Below are 25,597 nucleotides of genomic sequence, written 5' to 3' on the forward strand. Positions count from 1 at the left end.
TAGATTTTTTTTTTCCCCTTAGAAAATAGACTGGCTCTGTTAAGAAGGTCAGAAAATCTTGCAGCATATGTAAAAGATTCTGAAGTTGTTAGTGTTGAGAGCTTCTGTGAAGCTCAGAGTCCACCTTCAGGGGCAGAAGGCACATCTGAAGAACAGCACTGCAAATTACAAGCAGCCTTCAGGCACGATCAGATGATTAGCAAAGTGCAGGCATGGCCACAGCCATGTGAACTCTGGTTCAGAACAGTGTGATTAGCAGTGATTGAAATCTGATTTTAAATGCTGCCACTGATTATGATATTTTACCAACTCGTACAAAGAGTTGTGTCCTGAAAGAACAAGTCTGTGCTGAAAGACATTTCTGACACAAAGAGCCCAAAACAGATTGCAAAGGATTTATCTGGGGGCTTTGAGTGGCTGACATTGTGAATTGTCAGAACTTAAGAAGAATATTTTGAAAAATGGACATGAACCCACTAAATCTCTTATTCAAACAAGATCTAGGAAAAAAACACTTGAAATTGTCAGGAAAGATATGCAGATGAGCTTTTCAAAATTATCTGCTTTACTGAGGAACAATAATCAGATTATCTGTGCCAAAATGCTTTGGCCACTTCAAAATCCCTGCTCTGTTTATGAAAAATTTCCCTAATTCAATTTTGGCCTTCTATCCTCCTTGACATGCATTTCTAACATCATGAAAATTATTTTGTATCACTACAGTAGTTGCTGATCATTCAGAAGCCTTTACCAGCCAAAATCATGCATTTTTAGTGCATATTAGCTCAATTATTCATACACTAACAAGATCACTTCAACGAATTTAAATAATCTTATCCAAGAGCAAAAAACCAAAGCTAAAACTGTCTTTTTCTTGGCATTTCTTATATTAATTTATGAGTGCCAGTTCCTGTAATAGCTGCAGGTATGGCCATGTTTCTGGTAGTATGGATGCTGTGCCAGTAGATGGCAAGCTTTACTGCAAAGAATTTCACTGCCAACCATCTCATCTGCATCTCAAGGATTTAACCATGGGGCAAAACGCTTGGCACTAAATCCTCTTGTAATTAGATTAAAGTACCACTGTTTATAAAGAGACTGATAATTACCTCACGTGTCAGTCAATGTAAATCCAAAGCAATCAGTATTTTGTTTCCATTTTTCCTAAGTTACATAGGAGTTTTAGGACTCTGTCAGAACAAGTCACTGCTGAAGTGACCTTAATTGCTTAGGAATGAAAAACAGCTCCTCTGCACATCTGAGGTAGAGCATGAGGCTTTTCCTCGTTATCCTCCTGCAACCTGGCCAAAAAACCAAGCTCCACTGAAACATTTCTGTCCCTTTGCAGCTCTTTCTGTGAGTGCAGAAGAGAATATTCCTTAAGCATCTGCTCAAACTGAGACAGTCTTTGCATCAATTATCACACTGCATCACAGGGCATGCAGGAGCTTCCACCTGCCATACTCTTCATTCTCCTTCCATGCAGCTCTGAGCTCAGGAGGTTCCCAAATCCCTCCTTCCACATCACTCCAGAGCAGCAGGGAAACTCAGTTTCCACAGGGCAGCAAGGGAGGTAGTGCAAATAACTTACCTGAAACAGGTGGGAAATGGTGTTAGAACTAGGAGTCCAGAATCCAAGGATTAGCTGAAACACTCACTTAATTCAGGAACATGACTTTTTAAAATAAAAACATGGTGGAAATGTCCAGGTGAACTCCCTACCATTTGATAACCATGGTGTGCCAACTGCATACCTCTGATGATCACCTTTCTGACATGCAGTTTTGCTGCTGAGACAAACTACTATAGAGAACCCTTAAAGTCTTGGTCCCAGCCTTTAAACTACAACCAAGCTGAAACTCAGCATGATTATATCTCTGCTAAGACCTTCAGAACTCCTGTGCTCCTCAAAAACTACACAAATCATGAAAACCATGGCACAGTGCATTAGACTAAAGACAGAACACCAAAAATGTTGCTGTTTCACTATAAACTTGTCACACAAATCAGACAAGAGTATCCTCTAGAGAATATTGGATTTATTGAATTGTCTGTTGGAGATTTCTGCATAAGAAATTCATTTTATAAAAGCTACAAAAGTTGAAATTAAAACACTGCTTAAAAAATCTAGGAAAGGTTTTCTGTGTTTTTCCCATAGTGATGTCACCCTGCAGACAAATTGGCTGCCTTCACTCCATACAGACAGTGCTTTTAGGGCTGTCTTTCCCCTTCCCTCATTTTCCCTCTACTCTTACTGCCTCAGAGAGCTAAGAAGCTTTTTAACCAGTGCTCACTCCTACTATCAAAACTGCAGACTAGCAAACACATCATGTCCTCACACAGTCATTATAACAAACTCAGCCTGTTGCATGCAAATTATCTCTGGAAAAGCAGTAATAATTAACTAAATTGCTTCTCAGGTCACTGTGGTCCTGTGTAAGAAAGCACTCGAATGATTGACCTCACCTCTTGTAGCTTACACAGTACAACAGTTAGACAACATTATAACTTGATCGTAATTAATTTCTTCAAATTTGCAATGTTTCCCCAAACATGCACTTTAATGAATTTTAAATAGGTACACAGACTGAAAGGAAAGCTCTCTAAAGTTGTGCAAGGAAAACGCAGGATGCAGAAGTTCCTAAGGAGCACAGTTTTGCTCATTTTAACTGTAATTAATAGATTGCAGTAAACTCTGTATTATCCATGCTAAAGAAAAAAACTAAATGCATGGGCAAAGCACAAAATTATGTAAACCAGGACATCAGAACATACATGAGAGTATGCTGAGGAAGAGAAAGGTCTGAATTACTGCTGACAGTGGTGCAGATCAGTACATGTGACCAATGTCTTGAATTTTTGCATTCAGTGAGAGCTCTCAGCTGGAGGAAGTGCAACCATCACTGCATCAGGATGAAATACCTCCTCCCAAAACTGATTATTAACTGGTTTGGGGAGGGTCATTTTAAAGGCAGGCTAATCCAAAAGTACTATTTTTGTCCTGTTTTCCTTCAGAGAACATGAGGTAACACTCCAGTTCTCTTCCTGCTAATCAATGTTAGCTTGCTTTCTATGTAATCCTTAAGACCACTGTTCGTTTTTAATCACGGTGTCACTGTTGCTATCAATGTTACTACATAAATCTCTATTCCCCTTGCTCAAACAAGTATTAATTAGTTATCTGGCTCAGAAAATGTACCTATTCATGAACATCAAGTTCATTCAGACTGGTGCTTCTAATTCTCAGAGGCACAGCTGCTCCTGTGTACACCTCAAGTCAGAAAGCACAACAGTCATGCACAGATAATTTTTAGGCCTTTCCATTTATTATCTTAGTGTCAAACCTACACAAGCAGTATTTCCTAAGTAGTTAAGCCTTCTGATACTTTCTTCCTCCACCTCCCTCTCCTAAGAGAAAAACAGATTAAATTGTATTATATATTAAAATGCACACCATGGAAACACACCATGACCAGTCAGTTTGTATTCTCTGACACTCCCCTGTGGTTGGTTGGTTGGTATCCTCAGGGGACCAACCCTAGCTTCTCCCTTTTCCAGGGATCTGTCCCAGGCCTTTATCAGCATTGGTCTGACCCCAGTTATTGGAGTCTCCATCTCTGCTCACCTCTTCTCTTTCAGTGCCCCATCTCCATCTCTACTGTGTCTGCTCTCCCGAATCTCAGTTCAAGAACTGGGAAGAAATTAGAGACTGCTGGTAAATGTGTCTGAATTCCTCTGAGAAGTTCAGCTCATGCACAACACCCTGCTTGCACAAACACACACTGTTCTGCTGTTGTAGAAGACACATACCCTTCATATAGCCAAACAATACTCCAGAATAAAAGTATAAAACAAATAATAATAAAAAAGATGTTTACAGCACTCACATTTAGATAATTTAATGCAACTTTTGTGCTCCAGCTCATGAGTCTTTCTTTTACAAACTGCCTTCTCTCCTAAAGAAACATTCAGCTTAATTTCACAATCTTGGCCCAGATACAGCTGCTTCAGTGTATCCCAGAGGTGGATTCTGAACAGTGCTGGTAACAGCTCACCCTCCTTGACTGGGAAGTGAGAAGTAGCTCTTGCTATTGCTATTCCTCACAGCTGCAAGGCAACTCCAAGTGGCCTTTAATTTCTGACAGAAGCTCAGTTCCCAGAGGGTAAGGAAGTAAGGAACATCTTTGCACCATGTTCACCAAGCCCTTCCAGCCTCAGAGGCTGGATGGCTCTGACAGGGCTGTTTTGCATCTCAGGTGTTTGGTAGGTTCTTTGTGGTGGAGATGCCGTACACCTATGAAATTACTATTTATAATCAGCAAATCAAAATCAAGGTGCCTGATGGTTTGAACTGTTTATTTGAGCTATAACTGCATCTGAGTAATTTAGCTTGTGAAACCCAATGCAAAAAATCATCCACTACAAAAGAATGGTACCACCACAGAAGTGATATTGAGCTAAAAAAAGGTGGTCCATCTCCTTTCTGTAGTAACAAAAACAGAAACAAAAACCTAAAATATACCTAAATGTGTTCCATATTGTTGGATATCCATTGACAACAACCAATATTGTCTCAACTATGCTATTAATAAAGTGCTAAACAATCCTGACACTCCAGACCATGGCTGGTGAAAGAGGCAAGAACAGGAAATTACAACTTACTCAAGTTTTCATAATTGTTTTCATTTAACATTCATTAGTCCACTAACGCATCACACAGTTGCCAGTCCCGTTTTCTTCTCAATAGCCAGTGACTGAAGCTGTGGGTTTTCAAGCACAGTTGTGTTAAGAACTACACTTCTTTCACTGTTGGTTACTCCCAGTGTTGTGGAATTCCTCAGGATATTTTGTATTTCTTTCCTAGAATCGCTTTGCATGAGGAATGATTCCAGGTGCCTGTCAAACTCTTGCCAAAAGAACTCTACATGTGTTGATGGTCATAAAGATGACCCTTGCCTTTGTGCAGACCCATCAGTGGACAGTGTGGAGGAACTCTGCAACAAAACCTCCAACCCTTGCTCCTCCAACCCTTGTCTGCAAAACTCTACCTGCCTGGTCTCTGCTGGGAACCTCAGCTTCCCCTGCAAGTGCCCTGCTGGGTCCGATGGCCCTGCTTGTGAACGAGGTGGCAGTGAGTGTGACAGCAACCCGTGTGAGCACGGGGGCACGTGCCAGAGCAGCCAGGAGGGGCCCACATGCCTGTGCAGTGCTGGCTACACGGGCAGGCTGTGCGAGAGGGACGTGGATGAGTGCAGCTCCGAGCCGTGCCGCAACGGGGCCCTGTGCCGGGACGGCGTGGGCCACTACTCCTGCTACTGCGTGCCAGGCTACCAGGGCAAGCACTGCGACCTGGAAGTGAACGAGTGTGCCTCGGACCCCTGCCTCAACGGGGCCACCTGCCTCAACCAGATCGGGCACTACGACTGCATCTGTCCCCTTGGCTACACCGGTAAGCCCTTTTCATTAAAGCAACTTTTCCTCTGGGTCGTGTGGAACCATCATAACTCACGATCCAGGTTCAGCTCCCTCACCCACACATGTATTCAGCTATAGCATTTGCATTCTCTGAAAAATCCCTTCACCCAGGATTTTTCTCCTGGGAAGCTGAGAAGCCTCAGAGAAAAAGGAAACAATTTTTATCTCATTTGCTTCTCCTGTGTTGTGCTCACATGTGAAATGTGTTTGGAGATTGGTTTACACACAGGTGATTGCTTCATTGGTTTCTGGTGAGAGTTGTTTTGACTCTTTGGCCAATTATGACCAAGCTGTGTCGAGACTCTGGAGAGAGTCACGAGTTTTCATTATTATCTTTTTAGCATTGTGTAAGTATCCTTTCTGTATTCTTTAGTACAGTTTAGTTTAGTATTCTTTAATATAATATAATATCATAAAATAATAAATTAGCCTTTTGAGAACATGGAGTCAGATTCATCATCCCTTCCTTTGTCGGGAATCCCTGCAAATACAATATTTAGCCATATCTGCATTACCACCTTACCTTCAGCACCAGTGGCTGATGGTACATTATGGATAACCACATCACTGTGAACTACTGATACCACAAAGAGAAGGGTTAAAGAAATCTCACATCCACCAAAATCTACATAGCAGTTTTGTGAACACCAAGCTATGTCAGGGGGCTAGGTGGACTTTGCTTTTAAAAGAAACATTCTCAAAATGTTCTCTTCAAAGTGCTATATCTAGCTTTTTTCTGAGGGTCAAAACCTATGTTGGACAGATTTAAAAATTAGATCCAAGTAGACAAATTCTACTCTAAACTTAAGACATTTCACATTAAATTACTCTCATCTGCCCTTCCCAGAAACAAGGGACTCATTTGCAAATAGAACATTATGTAAGTTACATGGACAAGTGTTATGTTCCCAAACTGCCCATTTTTTGATAATCCCATTTTATGTAGCTCCATTTTTGAAGTACAGGTGTGATTTTTCTTCCCTACTTCCTCTACTGGAAAGCATATAATTCTTGTTGGAAGACAGCTCCCTTCAAATTTCAAAGCTGTATTCAGGCCTAGGACTGTGAAAGGTAGCACACTGAATCATTAAAAGGAGAAAAGGGGAGGCATTTTAGTGATAGACTGCCAGTCAGGTAAGCAAAGGAAAAGAAATAGTCATACAGCAAAAAGGGGAGAAAAAACAGCTATTGCTTCAAGTGATTCAAATGAATAAGAAATAAGAGATGTGGTTTACAGCTCCATCCCCAAATCCCCATGCAGGAGGGGAAGTCAGAGGTAAAAAGCAGCTTTCCTGTGTCTAACACAGCACTCGTTGGAAGGCAGCCCTTGGTTAATATCCCTTATGAGCACAGAGAATGTTATTTGAAGGAAGCTTGTTACCTTCCTGCCACCCCGCTGCTGCCAGGGGGTGTCGGAGCCCAGGCCAGCTGAGGAGAAAACTACACAACTGAGGGAAAGCCAAAGAGCAGAAGGAAGGAAAAACCTATTAACAACCAGCATGGTTACTCTGCAATGATCACACTCAGCCCAGACCTCCTGTTGTATTCAGGAAACTGTATTTGTTTAACTGGCGCTGTTAGTGGGGTCCAGGCCTGGATCCACAGCCCAGAAACTTGGTTTGAAAGAGTTGGAATATACACCTTAGAGACAAAGGGAGAGAAAACATAATGAAATAGTACAGCCCAAACAAAAAGAAATAAAAATTTAGTCAACACAAACTGCTGATGGAAACTCACTCTGCTGGAGTCACTCCTCTTTCATCATGAAATTCTGCTGTTTCCCAAGCTGATGCTCTCTTCTCTCACCAAAAAAAGTTACCAAAGCTCCACACTTTCCACAAGCAGAGTAAGAAATGAGGAGAGAACCAAGGAATGAGAAGAGGTCTAAAATACACAGCAGAAGGGGCTGCAGTGTTTTGACATACAGCTCCAACACTGTTTCCAGCAGCAAAAGAGACTAACCATAGGAATTCTATAGAGGAGTAGCAGACCATTCCTCCAGCAGTAAAACATCAGCTTTACAAAGCTACTTAACAAAATGATTTATCAGAAGCACTCTTTTTTTGTTGTTTTTTTGCACCTTGCTGTGAGTTGTGCTAAATGCACAAGCCAGAGGGATTACAGGATGAAAGCCTCGAGGTGTCCCCAGTGGCAATAAACTCCCTCATTTACCCTGTCAGGGGATCTTGCCAACCATTATTATCCTGGCCTGACACCATGAATTACTGTGGGAAGTCATCCAGCCTCATCTCATTTCCCTAAGATGTGAAAACAGGTTGTATCTCTTGATATGCAGGTAAAGAAGGTATAGTAAATCTATAGCTGCAATGTTAACCAAATGCATGAGTTACTGGCTGCTGCTGCTACTTGTTCCATGGACTATGACTGCTATTTTGTGTGATTGGTATGCTGCAGCACTTCTTAAAATAGCTGAGAAATGTCACACATAATTCTTACACAAATGGAAGAGGTTAGAATGCACCAAGAGCCAAAGACGGAAAATTCAGCATGAAATCTGCAGTTTCTATGATAACGTTCTGCATGTGTGAAATTATTTACAAGACATGTGTCACACAGCTGTTAAACAATGAAGTTCAATTGGTTTGTTGAAGTTTTGCTGGTTACCCTAATCAATTGCATTTTCTCCTCCATTGGACTAATTGCACTTGCTTTTAATTCACCCCAACAAAACATGGTGTAAGACCCTGTTACTACCCACAGCTACGTGCATTAATTACCTTGCTGAAACCAGTCCTCTATTGCCACTGAACATTCCAGTGTGAACATGGCAGTTCCAAAACCCATTCTCAGGCTAAGACAGCAAGAGATAGCATTTCAGTGGCAGACAAAGTAGGTGCAGGGAGCTGGATTTGTTCTTTGTGCAATACCTTTTACGATGAGGTAACCATCGCTGCGATGACGTCTTAGAATTTGAGGAAATTACTCCTGATAGATCTCCAAGCTTTCATTCAGTATTCTCATCAATAATGTGCGTGCTATGCAAATATTTAGAATAGATGCATCATAAATAAGTCTTAGGCACTTAAAGGCAAGCAGAGGCACAGCAGCTCTACCGTGGGATGGAAAAGCTCAAGTAGAGATCTCACTTCCCAACAAGCTCACGTCTCTGTCATTGTGGATGTAACAGCGAACCAAACAGTCTATCCAACAGCAATTGCCAGCAGTGCAAAGCCTGTTTCCTTCCCCAGCTTTCCAGTTTCAAACCAGCACTCCCTACCTAGTGTCCTAGCCAGCCCAGGTATTCAGCTCTGCTGAGATGCCCAAGCTGAAAAGGGACAAGCCTTGATCAAAGAAACACAACTCCTCCCTCTGTCTAATTTTTGATGTAACTCTCTTCCTGTAGATTCAATCCTGGTGCCTATAAATTAGCCATGTGACACTCTCCATCCAAATAATGGCACACAAGATTACTTTATACAGAATGAGGAATTTGGGGACAGCCCTCTGGACCTGCTGGACCTGAGTACAGCATTTTAGCACAGGACAGCAGAAAGGGTGACCTGCTTACCAATTTCCAACCATATTAAGAATGTGCAGGTCCTCATGGAAGTACACTGAGCCTGCAAACCCCTAGTATCTTTGAGCAGAAAGTGATTTTACACTCTCTCTGTAGGCATGCAAGTTTGAAAACATTGGCTGTGTATCCTTCATCCTCACTTGCATTTACTTTTTATTGACTGGGGCTGTAGAAAGCAGTGCACAGTAAGACTCAGTGGAGAAGCAAGCAGTATAAGAAACAGCCCTGATTCTTCAGAGAAACTGCAAAAGTTACGAATGTGACTTCTCCCCACCTTCCCTGCATTTCAATTCAAACCATTTGTGTGGTTTGGTACATGCAGGGATGCTCAGCCTGCTCCAGGACACCCCGGGTGCCTCAGCTCGTGGTGGTGCAGCCCTGTGCAATAACTGCGGCGGGGCTCCTTGGCACTCTCCTTCCCGCCTGGCATATGATATTTGGCATACAGCATATTTGTGACAGAATGTTAGACTGAGGTGAAAATGCAGATCTAATCTTTTCATCTCTCTTCTACACATCTAAGAAAGCCTGACAGCAGACTCAGCAGAGGCTAGGATGGGATTCCCCCTGTCTGCATGGCAGATCGCATTGGCTGGATGCATTATACAGGGAGAAGTTTTCTTCTGAGGCAACATTGCCGAAGGCAGGTTACTGGGCTTGATAGATTAAAGACATGAACCAAAACAACAACGCTATGTTCTCATGTTAATTGTCAGGCTGTTCTCAGGCCTGTAGTTTTAAATTTGGCTGAGCCGAGGATCAGTTGAACAGGGCTTGTTTTGTCACATGATTTTTAGTGTTCGCAGTAAGCTGTTAACAAGCTCTGGCAGATTTACGGTCACTAGACACACTTCTGCAAACACATTGTTTATAATTACAGTGAATTCACAGGGCAATGACCACAGAGGGACTGCTTACTATATCTGCCTGTAATGTACATTACCATAAAGCCGTCAGAGAGCGTTCCTGGGCCGGGCTCTCGTGGCAGGCTCCCGCTGAAAGTAGTGGTTAGCTGAGCAGTGAACCTGAACTGGGGGCATGCCACTGGCAGCTTCCCCATCCACTATGTGGTCTCAAGGAACTATTTCTCAACTGTTGAAAATCGGAACTTGCACCTTAATGTTTAAAGACAACGAAAAATAGTTATGAGTCAACATCTGCAATTTTTGGGTTGGCATTTTAAGATCTTGCCCGGTACTTATCCATAGTACAGATTTTATTCTTTTAAAGCAAAGATGCTCACAAGCATCAAAATAAATTATTCATGAAGTGGCAGGGTTAAATATTATCAATCTCTGTGTTTTAAGAAAGATGCTCAAAGTTATAATGTACAAGTTTCATAGCAGTACAGAGCTGACAAAAGGAGCACAAATAAAGAATTAGAGATGAGCTCCTAAATAAATTGCAAGAGTGATACCCATCATCAAACATGCCTGTTCCCTCTGTTCAAAGAGTACTCTATCATCTTGTACTGAAAATTTCACTTTTACCAAAAAAGAAAAAAAAAAAGAACCCATTCTCAGGGCTGCAGTTTTTCTTTCAAGCAGGAAATTCCCCTTTAAATTTTCCAATACTGCGGCTACTTCAACAAGCCAAATAAAAAATAAGGAAATTCACTTCAAAGCAGCTTCTTCATTATAATTTGCCACTTTGCATCTGTTTTGTGGCTGATAATGTAGCTGCTGAAAAAACCTGACTTGGCAGTTGAAAATTATTTGAAAATATTACTCTATTTCTCCAAACACTAAGTAAGTGCATAAGCGTACAAACTCCTGAAATCAAAGCTGCAAGACATTAGTTATTAAATTTTCTTAGTGTCTCCTGGTCTGTGCTAGAGATAAGAAAAAGGAGTGTATATGTAACCTCCCAACTATCACAAATAGCTGTGAAGTCACATTAGAACTGATTTATTTCTAGCAATTATCTCTGAAGAGCAGCTCCAAGATTCTGACCTGCCACAAACATAGCACCCCAGACCCATTCACTTGCACATTGATAAGCCTTAAAAAAAATTAAGCAATAATCCACTGCTAAACAAGACACTTCCCAATAAATTCAAAAAACCTGTGCATTGTCCTTTTAAAGGCCAACTTTAAATGGACTCTCATGAGATCAATAAACTGCTGGTCTCTTCTGTATTATGTAAATAGGATAGTAGCATTGTTGGAATAAACTGAAAATTAGTTTGTCCTGTCTCCATGTTCAAGCTAACAGAAAAAGTAATTTTACCTATTTTTGTGAAACTGGCTTGTTCTTCTGTAAATTCTGCCAAACCTTGAAATAACTAGTTGTGCAAAGCACATTGAGGAGGAAATGCCTTTAAAAACAGGCAACTGCATGAAGAAAAAAATATTATGTGACTATTGTACTTCAGGCAGCTCTTGCTGAGATTTCCAAAGCTGTCTCGTAAGCCTGGGGTTTATTTTCTCTGCTTTTGAAGGTACAAACTGTGAGGTGGAAATCGACGAGTGCTTGTCCCAGCCTTGCCTGAACGGGGGGACCTGCCACGATTCCCTGGGGAGCTTCTCCTGCTCGTGCGCGCGGGGCTTCCTCGGGGACCTCTGCGGCACCGACATCGACGAGTGCTCCAGCCAGCCCTGCCTGCACGGGGGACACTGCACGGATGGCACCAATGGGTAGGTGTGCCAGCCCTGGCAGGGCTCAGGGACACTGCACGGAATGGGGCCAATGGGTGGGTGTGCCAGCCCTGGCAGGGCTCAGGGACACTGCATGGATGGCACCAATGGGTAGGTGTGCCAGCCCTGGCAGGGCTCAGGGACACTGCACGGATGGCACCAATGGGTGGGTGTGCCAGCCCTGGCAGGGCTCAGGGACACTGCATGGATGGGGCCAATGGGTAGGTGTGCCAGCCCTGGCAGGGCTCAGGGACACTGCACGGATGGCACCAATGGGTAGGTGTGCCAGCCCTGGCAGGGCTCAGGGACACTGCATGGATGGCACCAATGGGTAGGTGTGCCAGCCCTGGCAGGGCACGGGGGACACTGCACGGATGGCACCAATGGGTAGGTGTGCCAGTGCTGGCAGGGCTCAGGGACACTGCACGGATGGGGCCAATGGGTAGGTGTGCCAGCCCTGGGCAGGGCTCAGGGACACTGCACGGATGGCACCAATGGGTAGGTGTGCCAGCCCTGGCAGGGCTCAGGGACACTGCACGGATGGCACCAATGGGTAGGTGTGCCAGCCCTGGCAGGGCTCAGGGACACTGCACGGATGGCACCAATGGGTAGGTGTGCCAGCCCTGGCAGGGCTCAGGGACACAGCACGGATGGCACCAATGGGTAGGTGTGCCAGTGCTGGCAGGGCTCAGGGACACTGCACGGATGGCACCAATGGGTAGGTGTGCCAGCCCTGGCAGGGCTCAGGGACACTGCACGGATGGCACCAATGGGTAGGTGTGCCAGCCCTGGCAGGGCTCAGGGACACTGCACGGATGGCACCAATGGGTAGGTGTGCCAGCCCTGGCAGGGCTCAGGGACACAGCACGGATGGCACCAATGGGTAGGTGTGCCAGTGCTGGCAGGGCTCAGGGACACTGCACGGATGGCACCAATGGGTAGGTGTGCCAGCCCTGGCAGGGCTCAGGGACACTGCACGGATGGCACCAATGGGTAGGTGTGCCAGTGCTGGCAGGGCTCAGGGACACTGCACGGATGGCACCAATGGGTAGGTGGGCCAGCCCTGGGCAGGGCTCAGCCAGGTGCCCCTGGGATGCCTCTGCAGGTGGGAACACTACAGGAGCCTGCCTGGCCTGGTAGCTCATCTCCTTCCACATTCTAGATTTCACTCCTTGGCCCTGCACTAATCTCAGTTTTGATTTGAAAATGATCAAAGAATGCCAATCTGGTGTCAGAGCCAACAGGACAACAAAGCATTTATGGCAAAGACTGACTGAGAAGTGTATTTTTTGTATTTGTACTTTAAATATGTATAATACATTGTTTTGCTGGCTGTTAGTATTGTCATTTAGATATGAATTCTCTTTCTAATGCTTACCAAACTTCAGTTTCCAAGAAATATGTGAGACTGTACAAAACTGAATTTGCTGACAGCAGCTGCCCACACTGACAGATAGAAGGACTAGAAGAGAGGCAGAGAAAAACTGTAGTAACTGTAACCATAGTAATAGATATCATTAGGAAATGTGTCAGAAACTTTACAGGTATATTGTACAACACCTACTTGTTCCAAACAACCTGCAGTCCCATGGGCAAAAAAATAACAATGGTAATTAAAAAAAAAAAAAAAAGAGAATACAAGGCAAAGGAAAAGTGAGATTCTCCCCCCACTGCTACTGGCTCCACACAGAGGCCTAAGTAGAGCTCTGGCATTCACTCACCAATACTGGATTTTCTGGCTCAGCACAAGCTTCCCAACCTGAACACACATATGTATATTAGCTCAGTCTGGAAGTTCCCCAGTGTATTCATGCAGGTGCTCCTCTTGCCAGTACAGGATTTTTCCTTCATTGTGTATTTTCCAGTTTTTATAAAGCATTTCTGAAGACTCTGGTGCCCCAAAAATCAGTCCAGAAGTCATGTCAGCAAAAGATGTGCTTGCCTTGAGTGAAGGGGTAAGAGATCCGATTCTGGGAATGAGTTTTTGTGCAGTGTGGTGACATGGCACTAGCCTTGTGGAGCTTCTTTTCAGCAGCACTGAATGGCTCTGAGCAGGACAAAGCAATTTATTATTTCCCAGTGTAGCTAAAGCATGACAGCAGTAAGAGGGGGTCACCTTGGACCTGAATCACTCAGACCTGTGTGGTAACCTCGAAGCTTTTGAGGATACACATGTGAGGTGAGCAACTGGGATGCTCATTCAGGCCAGACTTAATCCTGCTCATTCTTCTCCTGGCTTTTAAATCTGAGGTACATGCAAGACCAATTTTAATTGGCTTGTAATACTGCGGGATATCTGGAGAACAATTGGAGCTCTTTCTGTATTTGTTATGTGATGGAAAGGAACAGACAACAAAGCTATTCAAAACAGAAGGGTGTCCAGCAACTTCCTTTCTTTTGTGTATTTTTGGGGATAAATGAAGAATTGTGGTATTTAAGCAGGAGTTTTTCTTTTCTGACTAATCTACAGTACAGCTGAGGCTTTGGGTCTGCCATCAGCTCTCAGAGAAATGTGTACAAGCTAACCGATTTAACACAAAAAGCTGTAAATACAAACATCAAACAAATTCTCTCACAAATTCAGACTGACCTTCCAGTGATGTTTCATGACTGCAACAAAGTACAAGCTGAGCTACAAAAGAAAAAAAAAACATTTTCACATAAGTAAACATTCTTATTTAAACTCAATAGTTTACAGACTTAGCTGGACTACAAAACCTAGTGTGCCTAGGCATAGAGGATATCCTGCATGATCCATGTCTTTTTTCCATAGAAAATATTCCCAGGAGCTCTAATGTCCATAGAGGAGATTCCATAGGAAAGAATGCCTACATGTACTGCTTTTTGCATATTGTGAGAACATCAAACAAGAAGTCAAAAAAAATGCTAGGTATCTAAATTATCACTCTTACTATAAAAAGCCATCTGCCCGCTCAGCTGTAGCCTGCTCACAAGCAGGGCACCATCCAGAATCCCTGAAGGTCAACAGCAATGTCAAATGCTAAAAGATGCCCAAGAAAAAGGCACTCAGGTGGGGCTGCACATTAAGCAATGAGTTCTGGATATTCCTCCCTGCTCCACGATTCTGAACCAAAGGGAAAAGTAGCTGGAACACAGGCAGAAAAAACCACTTTCACCAAAGCTGAACAGCACCACACTGAAGGTGCATGGGAGAAATGTGTGAAAAACTCAGCAGAAGAAGCAGACTTCAGGTTTGAGAACACACCTCAGAATGAAAATTACTTTTCTGATTCACATCTTCCTCATTACTTTTTATATCTGAAATTCAAATGCCACCTGGTCCAAGTCATCTCTGGTTTTGATTTAGGAATAATCCATACACCAGTAATAAACTGGCCAGCCAGAAGTTTCTGCTTGTGCACACACTTAAACAGTGTAGTAAAAAGTTTACACTTTTTGGTCTGTTAGACTGCAGGAGCCAGTTGTTCTCTGATGTTGTTTTATGTTCAACAATTTCACTTTCTCTTCATATCTTTACTCCAAGTCTAAGACTTGGATATTAAGCACAGAAATTATCAAGTATACTTATATCTTGCTCAGCAAGATGCCCTAGGAATGTAATTGCACAATAATTTTGTATCACTTTAATGTAAAAGAAAATAGAAAAAGAAAGTTTTGTTTCCTATAATTTTTTTAGGTCAAGATCATACAAGACTGCACAGTTAACTTGTATCTTGCTAAAGCCTGTATTTTTATATGACATGTACATGTTACCCTTATACTTGATGACCAAAGAACAGGAATGATGCTTGTTATAGCACTCAGCTCTCTGGAAAAAAAAAAAAAAGGCAAACAAAACTTCCCAGACATTACTGATATCTGCACGTTGCTAATTTCTATATGTACACTAGTTTGTTTACTTATGTTGTAGTCACACTGCTGTCAAAAGTATTACTGTTGTTATTGGGACTAAGCAAGCAATTGACATTTTTGTTCTGCTCTAACAATAAAAGGCTGGTTTGCAGGGAAAAAAAATTCATTTAGTCAAGGAAAAAAAAATTTCCTTATTTTTCTGCCAATGCAATTTCTACCAGTCCAAGAGGAAGGGATACTAACACACTTACTTTCTCCTCCCTTTTCATTTTGTAAATAATGTTAATCCTGCAAAATAAAATTTTTCTAAAAGCATTGGAAATGCCACAATTTTTTTTTTCTCCCAAAAATTAATAAAAGAAGAAGAAAAAAGAAGGGTCAACAATTCTCAGGGTTGTGCCAAAGCCAACTCACAAGCAGTTCTTTTTCCCCGGACAAAACCACATACTTCAGGGCAAAGCTCATTGTTGGTTCCCAATTGCTGTGGTTTCTCCTAAAGCACCAGATGGTGGTCTCAAGCTGGACTCAACCCTGTAAGCTGCGAGCCAAGGCTACACAAGAAGCCTGTGCATGTTTGGGCACAAAGCCCAGATCTCTTGACTTCCAGCCTGAGTGAACATTGCATTCTGTGTTGCAGGTACAGCTGCAACTGCACCGGAACTGGATTTATGGGCTCGCACTGCGAGACCCTCACTCCCTTGTGTTGGTCACAGCCATGCTACAACAATGCCACCTGTGAGGACCATGCTGACAATTACACGTGCCACTGTTGGCCAGGTAAGCTCCAAGTTTTCCTGTGCATGTTCCTTGAGTAGTAGTAGAGACTCTTCCCCCCAAATATGATAAAAGGTTGAAGCTTCATAACTTCAACAGTCCTCTATGGCCTTGTGTTTACATGGGCTTCACTCATCATAAGGGAGAGCCCTTTGGGTAAGTTGCTTGCTTTTTCAGCTGAGAATGGATTCTTCTGTACAGCAGAAGTGGGCAAAACAAAAGGCATTATGTGCCAAGACAGGAGATAAGTCAAAGCTGGGAGCCATCTCCCAGTAACTTAATCCTTCAAACTGTGTGCCACATGCATCACTGCTGCAGCTGATGCTGGTTTTAGTCTTCATTAACCCAACCTTTAAACCAGTCTAAAAACTTCTGTCTGGCAGTGGGCAGTGAAACCCACAGGTTGTGTTCTCTACCAGCTGTTTGCAAACAGGCTCCACACCCCAGTGGGGACACAGACCCTGTGCTCCAGAGAGACCACACAACTCTATCAGCACACAAACTACAAGAAGCCTCTCTAAGGAGTTTGTCTGTGAGCACAGACAGCACTGTGAGCCCTAAATGCCTCAATGTTGTTGCACTACACAAGTCTGGGTGCAACAGATCAGGAAAAATTAGGCAGAACCCTTCCCATTTTCCAGAATTCAGGGATCACTGTATCACTTAAACCTCCAGATGAAACACTTTAAAAACACCAAATTATTTATACTCTCTGCCCTCCTCCGCCTTCCCACAACTGAGAACAAATTACACCACAATGCAGTGCCTTATTACCCACACAAATCTCCACATCACTGCCTAAAAAAGACCCAAACAAATCCTTTATGGCACAGCTCAGCTCACTGATGTGGAGTGGCCACAGCAATGTCCTGCTCCCAAGGCCTGGCAGGGAGCTGCAAGCAAACACTTGCAGCTTCAAGGAGCTGAGGCAAACTGCAGCCGTGTGCAGCTGCTGTTCACAGGGTGTATTTTGGGTCTGGAAGAGGAGAACAGCACACGGAATGACAGAACTGTAGAACAGTTTGGGTTGTAAGGGACCTTAAAGACCATCTAGCCTTCCTGCTCCTAAAAGGCACCGAGAAGAAATATGGAGAGGGAATGTGGTGACACGACCAGGAGAAATGGCTCCAAACTGAGAGTAGGCTTAAATTAGATATTAGGAAAAAATTCTTTCCCGTGAGGATGGTGAGGCCCTGCCTGGCACAGGGTGCCCAGAGAAGCTGTGGCCGCCCCATGCCGGGCAGTGTTTAAGGCCAGGCCGAAGGGAGCTCTGAGCACGCTGCTCTAGCGGGCTGAGGGGCTGGAGCCCCAGAGTCACACCCTGACCTTGTGGCGGTGTCTCCGCAGGCTACGCGGGCTCCCGCTGCGAGGAGGACATAGCCGAGTGCCGCAGCAGCCCCTGCCTCGGCGGCGACTGCGTGGAGCGCTCCTGGGCCGGCCTCTACGGACTCGTCCCGGGGCTGCCGCCGGCCTTCCGCTACGACCGGGCCGAGGGCTACATCTGCCGCTGCCCGCCGGGCTTCGCCGGTAAGGGCCGGGACCGGGGCCGGGGCCAGGGCCGGGGGGGGCCCGCCGGGCAGGGCCGAGCGCGGCCCAGCGGAGCGGCACCGCTCCACCGCCCGCGGCAAAACAACCAACGCTTGTGTGCACAGCTCTGTCCTTACAGGGCAAACAGAGTCGGATTTACAGCTAGCCGTGATCCTGGCAGAGATGCGTCCAGACCTGCGTTTATTGCAGCGCAGCCAGCACTGTTTAGCACGGCCGCAAACCGCTCGGGTTTGGATTGTGGGCCTGCAGTACTGTTCTAACTCCACCCGCTTGTTCCTTCTGAAGATAAAAAATAGTTAATAGCTATATTAACTTATCCAGCCTTCAATTTCTCATTCCATTCATCTCCCGAGAAACTTACAAACTTAATGTCACGTGAAATACATGACTGCTGTCTCCAACATAACAAGTACAAAAACTTACGGAGACCACAGTTCTCACTCTGAATCCTCTACTTGTTTTTCTTCAAAGTGGCATCGAGACTTGTTTTTGTTCCAGCCCTTCCCCGTAAGTGTCCTTCCCTATGCTGTCACTAAGTGTTGCTGTTGTTCTTTTGTTCTGCTGAGAGACCACGGTCTGAGGCTTCAGCCGGGCTTTCAGCGTCTCCCCGCTGTCCCAGACAGCCTCACCTCTGCACGTGCCGCTGCTCTCTCTTCATCTCCTGTCAGGGATGTCCAGAGCTCCAGCTTCTTTGCCTTCTGTCTTGTCCTAATGTGGAAATTTCTAAGCTCTCTGAGAGAAACAGAAAGGCGCGTTTTGTTGATTTGTCCTCTCATTTCCTTTGTCCTCTCATTTCCTTATTAATTGCCTTCACCTGGCTTGTTTGTCTGATTTGGGTCATGATTCTATGGGGTTTTTTCGTATGGAGGACTTACTTACTCCCAGTCTGAAACTCTTAACTGGTCTAGAAAAAAGTGTGTCAGAACGTATGTAAATATATCGATCTTGAATCAATTTTTTAATCTATAATCTCACCATTCACAATGCAGAACTCTCCAAAGAATGAGGGAGACAGTATTGGAGACCCTGAAATTTCTACTGACTCAGTATGCAAATTAAATTACATTTTTAGAAACCATTAGTAAGTTTAGTTCCATACATAACCTGTTGCTATCTATATAGCTTTCATGAGAAAAAAAAAACCAAACCAAAACAGTTATTCTTACTAAACAATTTGCCCACACTTTGGCAGGAAGACCATAATTAATCTTCAACAGGACACTTTATAGCAGTAGCCCTTCCCATTTCTCTCTGGCCTTTCTTCTTCTCCCATGCAGCCTGAAAATAAAAAGTGCTCAAAATGAGCCTCAGCCTCCTTGGATGTCAGAAGCTTCAGCAGAAAACACCAATAGGCAGGACTGGAAGTGTTCACCTCTGATCTGGACAAGCAATTTTTCCAATTATAGCCAAATTATGAATAAGCCCCTAGTTTTAAATTAGAATTAAAGAAGATTTAAGATTAGAGTTGGTAGCAGTAGTATGATTCAAGGTAGCAGGTGAGTCCTTGATCAAGACCATTTACTGTATGGTGCTTATCTAATGGAGATGAACTAACAGCCACCTGGAAAAAAGGTCAGATCCTTTCATCTGGATATCAGCATATTTCTCTGACACCTCAAATCCTACATTTCTGCAGTTGAAACTCAGGAGTTTTTCCAGCCTTAACACCTGAATTTTTGTATGTGCTTCAGATATAACCCCTCAGATTCATATTGCAACAGGAGAGAGGTTTTATTTAATAAACCACATTCATTTTATTATGCCTCTATCCCCAGTAAAACACTCATAATAACATTATAAACATACTTCACCAAAGCAGGCTATATGCATAAATAGTAATCCACATGCCCTGCTTTGCAAGGGCCTGATCCAAAAGCCATTGAAATCAGTGGAAAGATCTAATCAAACTAGGGATTGCTGTCAATATGTAACAAGCATCTTTGAACTTACTGGCTAAGATTACAAACAAATTAGTATAATTGAACTGAAAAACTGACCATTTCCACCTTTTGGACTACAGTTTTAAATCCAAGGGCAGGCGATAATGGAACTTAAACACATGTCTATGTCAGGATAAAATATTCCCCTCACAAACTGGGAGAAAGGAATAAATATTACCTGGCAGTATCTTGTTACAGATAGTGATTTTTTGAGGGACTTGAAAAATAGTCAGTAGTCCTACTGAAAGTCTTAAAAGGATCAAATCTGCAAGCAAAATTATTTAGACAATTTGATTTTAAAAATAAATATATAAATCCCAGTCTGGAGACTTTATCCCAGCTAGAAACTCTTTGAGGCCATTAGATATTCCTTATCCAGATGTAAGATAGAAAATGTTAGCACAGGTTCTACAAAGGGTTAAACTTCTCCTGTTCCCTTTTAAATCAGTGTTTGTGGATACTCAGATTTCAAGAGGTCTCAGTACTTCTGCAGTAGCAAGCCCTAGCTTTTTTTATATTGCCTTGGCATGCTGGCCCCCTAGCACAACAGTACTTTTAATAAATTGGGCTTTCATTTAAAGGTCTTGTGATTTGTTGCTGCGAGGTAAAGGCAATAGTTACCCTAGAACTGTGTCCTTTCATACTGTGGATATATTGTATTGCTCTAGCACTGCACCTTTGTTAAAAAGGCTGTTATTTGAAAGGTTAAACTTTTCACTCCGCTCATGAAAACCTGTGAGAAAGGAGAAAGGCAGAGCTATGGATTTGGTAGTGACTCATTTCATCAGGTTGTAATAAACTTAACACCATGTCAAAATTAGAGAGCTCCTGAACTTGCAAGGTCTACCAAGTGACACATTCCAGAGTGAAACAACCCAAGGAGCAGGGAGTGTGCCAGGCAGGCAGGTCCTGCTCCTGTGCCTAAAAATCCATGCTGCCCATGGTCCCCAGGCTAGGGAACAGTGCTGGGAGCAGGGATAAAGTCCATGCATTTTCTGTCAGCTCAGGGAGGATGAGAGCAGCAGAGCCCTCTCCCCTGGCTGCAGTCACACATGAGTGTTGGCTGCTCAGGGCCTGGCCACTGCTGCTGTCTCGTTCTCTGCTGTGTGCCAGCTGTGCCACCAGCACTGCTGCTTGCTTTGGCATCAGGAATTCCTAAATGGTTTTTGGCCTTTTCGTTTGTCTTGTTTTCTGTTTTTCCCTTTTAAATTTCCTTGGCCCTTTTCCCAGCCTGTTGGACTACTGCAAGAGAAAATGATATGATCAGACTGGTGTCGTATGCATATTGAATTCCTGCCATATGCATGGGGGAAAGAAACTGTCTCCCAGAGCCAGAAGATGAGGCAGATAAATGGCCAGTATGGGAGAGTGCTGAACACTCAGCTGAGTAAAGAAAATCTCACGCCAGACACTGAACTGGGACCATCATGGGACCAGTATTAGAAACTGAATTATGAATTATTTGGGGTCTCACTCTGCACTTAGGCAGGGTGACAGAACCACAGAGCACACAGAGTTTCCATCTCCCTGCATGTCTGTAGGTGCTGCTGTGGGCAGAGCACCACCAGACAGCAGGGCAGACTGAGCCAGCCATCCTCCTCTCCCCTGGCCTCTGACAGTGTGGGACAGACATAAATATTGTGGGTAGTGGGTAGGACCATAGGCACATTACCACTAACTTGGGATGCTTAGAATGCATACATATATTTTTATAACTATAAAAAAATTATGCATCATCTTTTTAAACCTTTACCATCAGCACAATGATCACACAGCTGCCATCCTCAGCTACATAAAGCAGTATGACTTACAAAAATTAAATCAAGCAGATTAATAATAAAGATCTCATCTCCAAAGTCCAAATTTTTATATTTTCATTTATTTCCTTATCTGTCCTTCAGCCATTCACACCATGGTAGTCAATCATTCCTCCATTATATCAGGCTAATTCACTTTATGTCATGGCCTGTCATCACAGTTTAAAAGGTTATTTTCTCTTGATTCTGAGACTTTAGAATAAGACAAAATTGATCAAGGAAAAAATGAAGGTAAAAAAGGAGAAAATACAGAGAGAAAAAGCAATGTTCAAGTTAAGAAGCTTTCAAGAGCACCACTCCTCTTTACAGTGGGACTCAAGCTTCTCCCACAGGCAAGACAGGCACTCAAAATTAACAGGTCCAGAGGTACTGCTTGCTAATTATTATTCCCATACAAGCAAAGTTTCAAGAAAGAAAATGTCTATACCTTGGAATATCCATCAAAATTAGCTGGTTTAAGGAAAAATTCCAAGTACATTTCTGTGTACTACACACATAAATTACTGAAAAAATAGAATTAGGGCTTGCAATTCTCTCTCTCTCTGGACTTCTTACCACTCTGGAACCACAGAGAGGCTGTAATTGGCATGCAGACACATTTCTTCACTGCCCAAACTGCATTGAAAGTCAGTATAGGATCCCCTTTTCACTGTTGGGCTGCTGTGAAATGTTCCCTTACAAAACCAGCTCGGTGGTGTGGGGCAGATGCACAGCACAACACGAACAATGTGGCTGTTCTCTGAGCGTGGCCGTCGCTGCTTTCCTGGACAGATTCCTACAGCACTGCCCCGCCTCTGTCCCAGCCCCCGTGATGTCCAGGTGTCCCTGGGTTCAAAAGCACAGGGGGAAGGAGGAGGAGCAGCTCCTGTCCCTGCTCCCAACCAGTCTCCAGCGGCTCCAGCACTCCATGGGCATGGGCTGGACCAGCAGAGGATGCCCTCAGGGCCTGGCAGGCGCCTACTGCCTGTAAAAACCCTACACCAAACAGACAATTAGCACTTTAAAGTGCTTTCCCCACTCTGCTAAAGTCTCTGATCTTGAAAGAGCATTTGGGCAAGCTTTTAATGATTCTACCCACCAATACTATTTAACATTTCTTCATTTAGTAGCAGCCTGGTAAGGAGATGTTCACATTGTCATCAGAATTGATCCCCTCTCAGTTGGCTCCTCCTCTACTTCTGCCACAGAGTTCTTCCTTCTCTCCATTTTTCCTAATTTTTGGAAATGATCAGAATATTCTCTTAGAAAGACAAAGTTTACCACTGGTCTGTGGTCTATTCAGGGGGCAGCAAATGCTTCCAGGCCCCAAGAATGAGGCATGCTCCCTGGCTTCTTGCTTGTCTCTTCATTCTCAATCAAACTGCTTTCTTTGCAATAAGCACTAATGATTTGTCACACGCTCAGGTCCCAGACCAAGCACTCTGTTAGTAATCACAGTGTGATTACTCTTTCTGGATCGTTCTCCAGAAGGAAAGCCAAGGCTGAGCTCACAGTTCACACACTCAGTAAGGTAATGGCCATGCAAGGGCAGCAATACCTCAGAACACTGTGGGTAGCCCTGAAATTGGGTTGTAGCTGGAAGAATTTATGAATCTGTCATTCCTTTATCAGTTACCATTACAGAACTCTAGTGGGACATTTCAATTGCATTTCTACTGCAGGTAGTGTTCCTCTTGAACAATTTTAAGAAATACCATTTAGTAAAAGAAAGTGTAATTTTTACATTCTTTCACCATATAAATCACCACAGCAACTAAGAGTGACTTGTGTTTTTCATGACAGCTCTTTCCTTAACAGCCCATATCTTGAGACACTTTATGAAAGCCTAATAGCTTTTTTTTTTTTGGCAAAAATTAATCTTCTTATGACTTAACTTGCCCCCTGCATGAGAGCAGATTGTGAGAGCGATTGCTTGAAGGCATTGACTCTACCTGTAATGGTTACCTAGTGTTTACCACTGGTTAAAGAATCCTGATTTGGTGGAAGACACTTCAGAAAAGAGTATCATATGTCCCTAAGTGTTATTAATAACACCTGAAAACATTTATGTGGTTACAGTATTCTGCAGCTTGGGTTTCACTCACTTGAATTGGAATGTTTGGGTATTATCTGCACTTCAGAAAAATAGAATAAGGTCTAATAGGATCATAATGAATGACATTACTTCAATGAATAGTCCAAGTAATGGACAGATCATGAAGGATGTATTTGTGCATCATTATCAGATCCACTTACCCCAATTAATGTGCTCCAAGTAGAGATTAATAGTTTCAGACCCTAGAAAAAAAATATGCACCTAGCATGAGCACTGACTATGCAGAGGACTCCTTGTAGTGAAATAAAATTTGGCTTTATTGAGAATTTCAGCTTGTCCCTATTATTTCTGTTATACAAGGGAAGTTTTTGACAGAAAAGTATTTTTACTGGTAATGCTGCTCTGTGTTAAAATCTAGTAAAAGCTGAACCATGATCATTAGGAAATGAGCTCTCAAGCTTTTCATGACAACTCTTTGCAGAATTAGCTCCCAAACCTGGTTTGTAGCACTGGAACTGATATTTAGAGCCCTGATATACCTATGTATATTTTTTATGAGAAATATGTATTACAATCTCTCTCCTTGTTGCAAGTTGCAACTAGGAATGCAAGGACATGTCAGCCATCACTTCTGCATTATTCAGCAGCAAAGGAGTGCACAAAGGTCAGATGCTTTGGGTTTTGTTTTCTTTTTTAGTTAGAAATATATGCTATTCAAACATTAGGAAGCATCTACCATTATTGTTTTCAGAACATGGATAGAGTTTTATGCTTTAAAATTTGACAGCTGACCCATCATTACTACGATCTATTTTCTGTAGTTGCACTGATATGTTAAGTTGTATAATGTAGTCCAGTGTGATTGACAGAGCCTGGAAGCAGTGGGTATTTTGAATCTGGCACATCTCTCTGTGTTAAACAGTGTTGCACATAAACACTTTTTAGCATGAAAAGCTTTTTCCTTGAAGGGAGGGAGGAGGGGATGAATGGCTTTTAATCCATAAACTCCCAGATCTTGCAACACACAGACAGATAATGTCCTTAGACTTAATGAATTCATATGTCCAGTACCTGGAAGAAAATGCTTAAAGAAAAAAAAATTAAAAAATAAGGCAGTTGGATATTGTTTGGCATCAGGAATAATGCTTTTTAAGCACCTGTTATTTTCCTGACACTCATTCTTGGTGGGTCATTCCATCATATGATTGACTACTTGTTAAATCAAGTCTATCCAGTAAGAATTTTCCTCCTGGGGCCTTCTTCAAGCACTGCCTACTTACCTTTTTGATTTCTTTCTTAAATCTCTGGATAAACCTTTCCTAGCCTTTTTAATTGGCATAACTCATGTATTTATAGCCTCTCTACAATCCAATTTTGCCACCTCTTGACTGAGCTTATGAACCTGCTTAGTTTTGTCTTTCTCTCTTGAAGAATCTCTCTGGCCTTTTTATTTCTTTCTTGTTTTTTCCCCTGATGGCACAGGCTACCACTAATGAGAGTTGAATTTAAAGTGTGGTCTAAGTGATAACCATGCACAAACCTGTGTGAAATCAAAGGTCCTGCACACACCAAACTGACAGCAGAACTTTGCTCATCTCCTTCAAATTGGGTTGTCCATCTCAGGAATTACTTTACAGAATATGCTTTTTAGCATTGCTTTGTGTAAGATTGCATTGTTCTGGTTCAGTTACAGGCAAATTGCAAAGTTAAGCAGATGGACAACTTCTGCCCAAACAGAAAGGAGCTTTCTTTAAGTCTACACATCCAGCTTTCACTGCTCAGGAGAAAATGCTTGGCAAGTAGACAGTAAAAAGAAGACCTGTGCTATAGGACTAATACATTTTCCTTTCTTAATACTTTTAAATTTATGGCATATTTAAGGTCAAATGTCAAGTGATAAACAAAATTACCTGATTTAATAGTTCAGTGTTTTGTTCAACAGATGATTTCAAAACAAGCCTTAATAATGTCACCATTGTGAACTCCATTAAAATCCAGTT

The 25,597-nt window shown here is 43.0% G+C and overlaps 1 protein-coding gene across 2 annotated transcripts in view; it reads left to right on the plus strand.

The window, feature by feature from the left end:
• The window catches only part of CRB1 (crumbs cell polarity complex component 1), a 97,487-nt gene that overhangs the window by 22,653 nt on the left and 49,237 nt on the right, over positions 1 to 25,597 (plus strand). For both annotated transcript variants that reach the window (XM_071436018.1, XM_071436017.1), the window contains exons 2-5: positions 4,865 to 5,449; positions 11,454 to 11,649; positions 16,121 to 16,260; positions 17,605 to 17,784. In XM_071436018.1, coding sequence (XP_071292119.1) covers positions 4,865 to 5,449; positions 11,454 to 11,649; positions 16,121 to 16,260; positions 17,605 to 17,784 — 1,101 coding nt within the window. The remainder of the gene's footprint in view (positions 1 to 4,864; positions 5,450 to 11,453; positions 11,650 to 16,120; positions 16,261 to 17,604; positions 17,785 to 25,597) is intronic.

The sequence above is a fragment of the Agelaius tricolor genome, unplaced genomic scaffold (genome assembly GCF_023055355.1).
Source record: "Agelaius tricolor isolate 1412-34295 unplaced genomic scaffold, bAgeTri1.0.p SCAF_11, whole genome shotgun sequence".
Lineage (NCBI taxonomy): Eukaryota > Metazoa > Chordata > Aves > Passeriformes > Icteridae > Agelaius > Agelaius tricolor.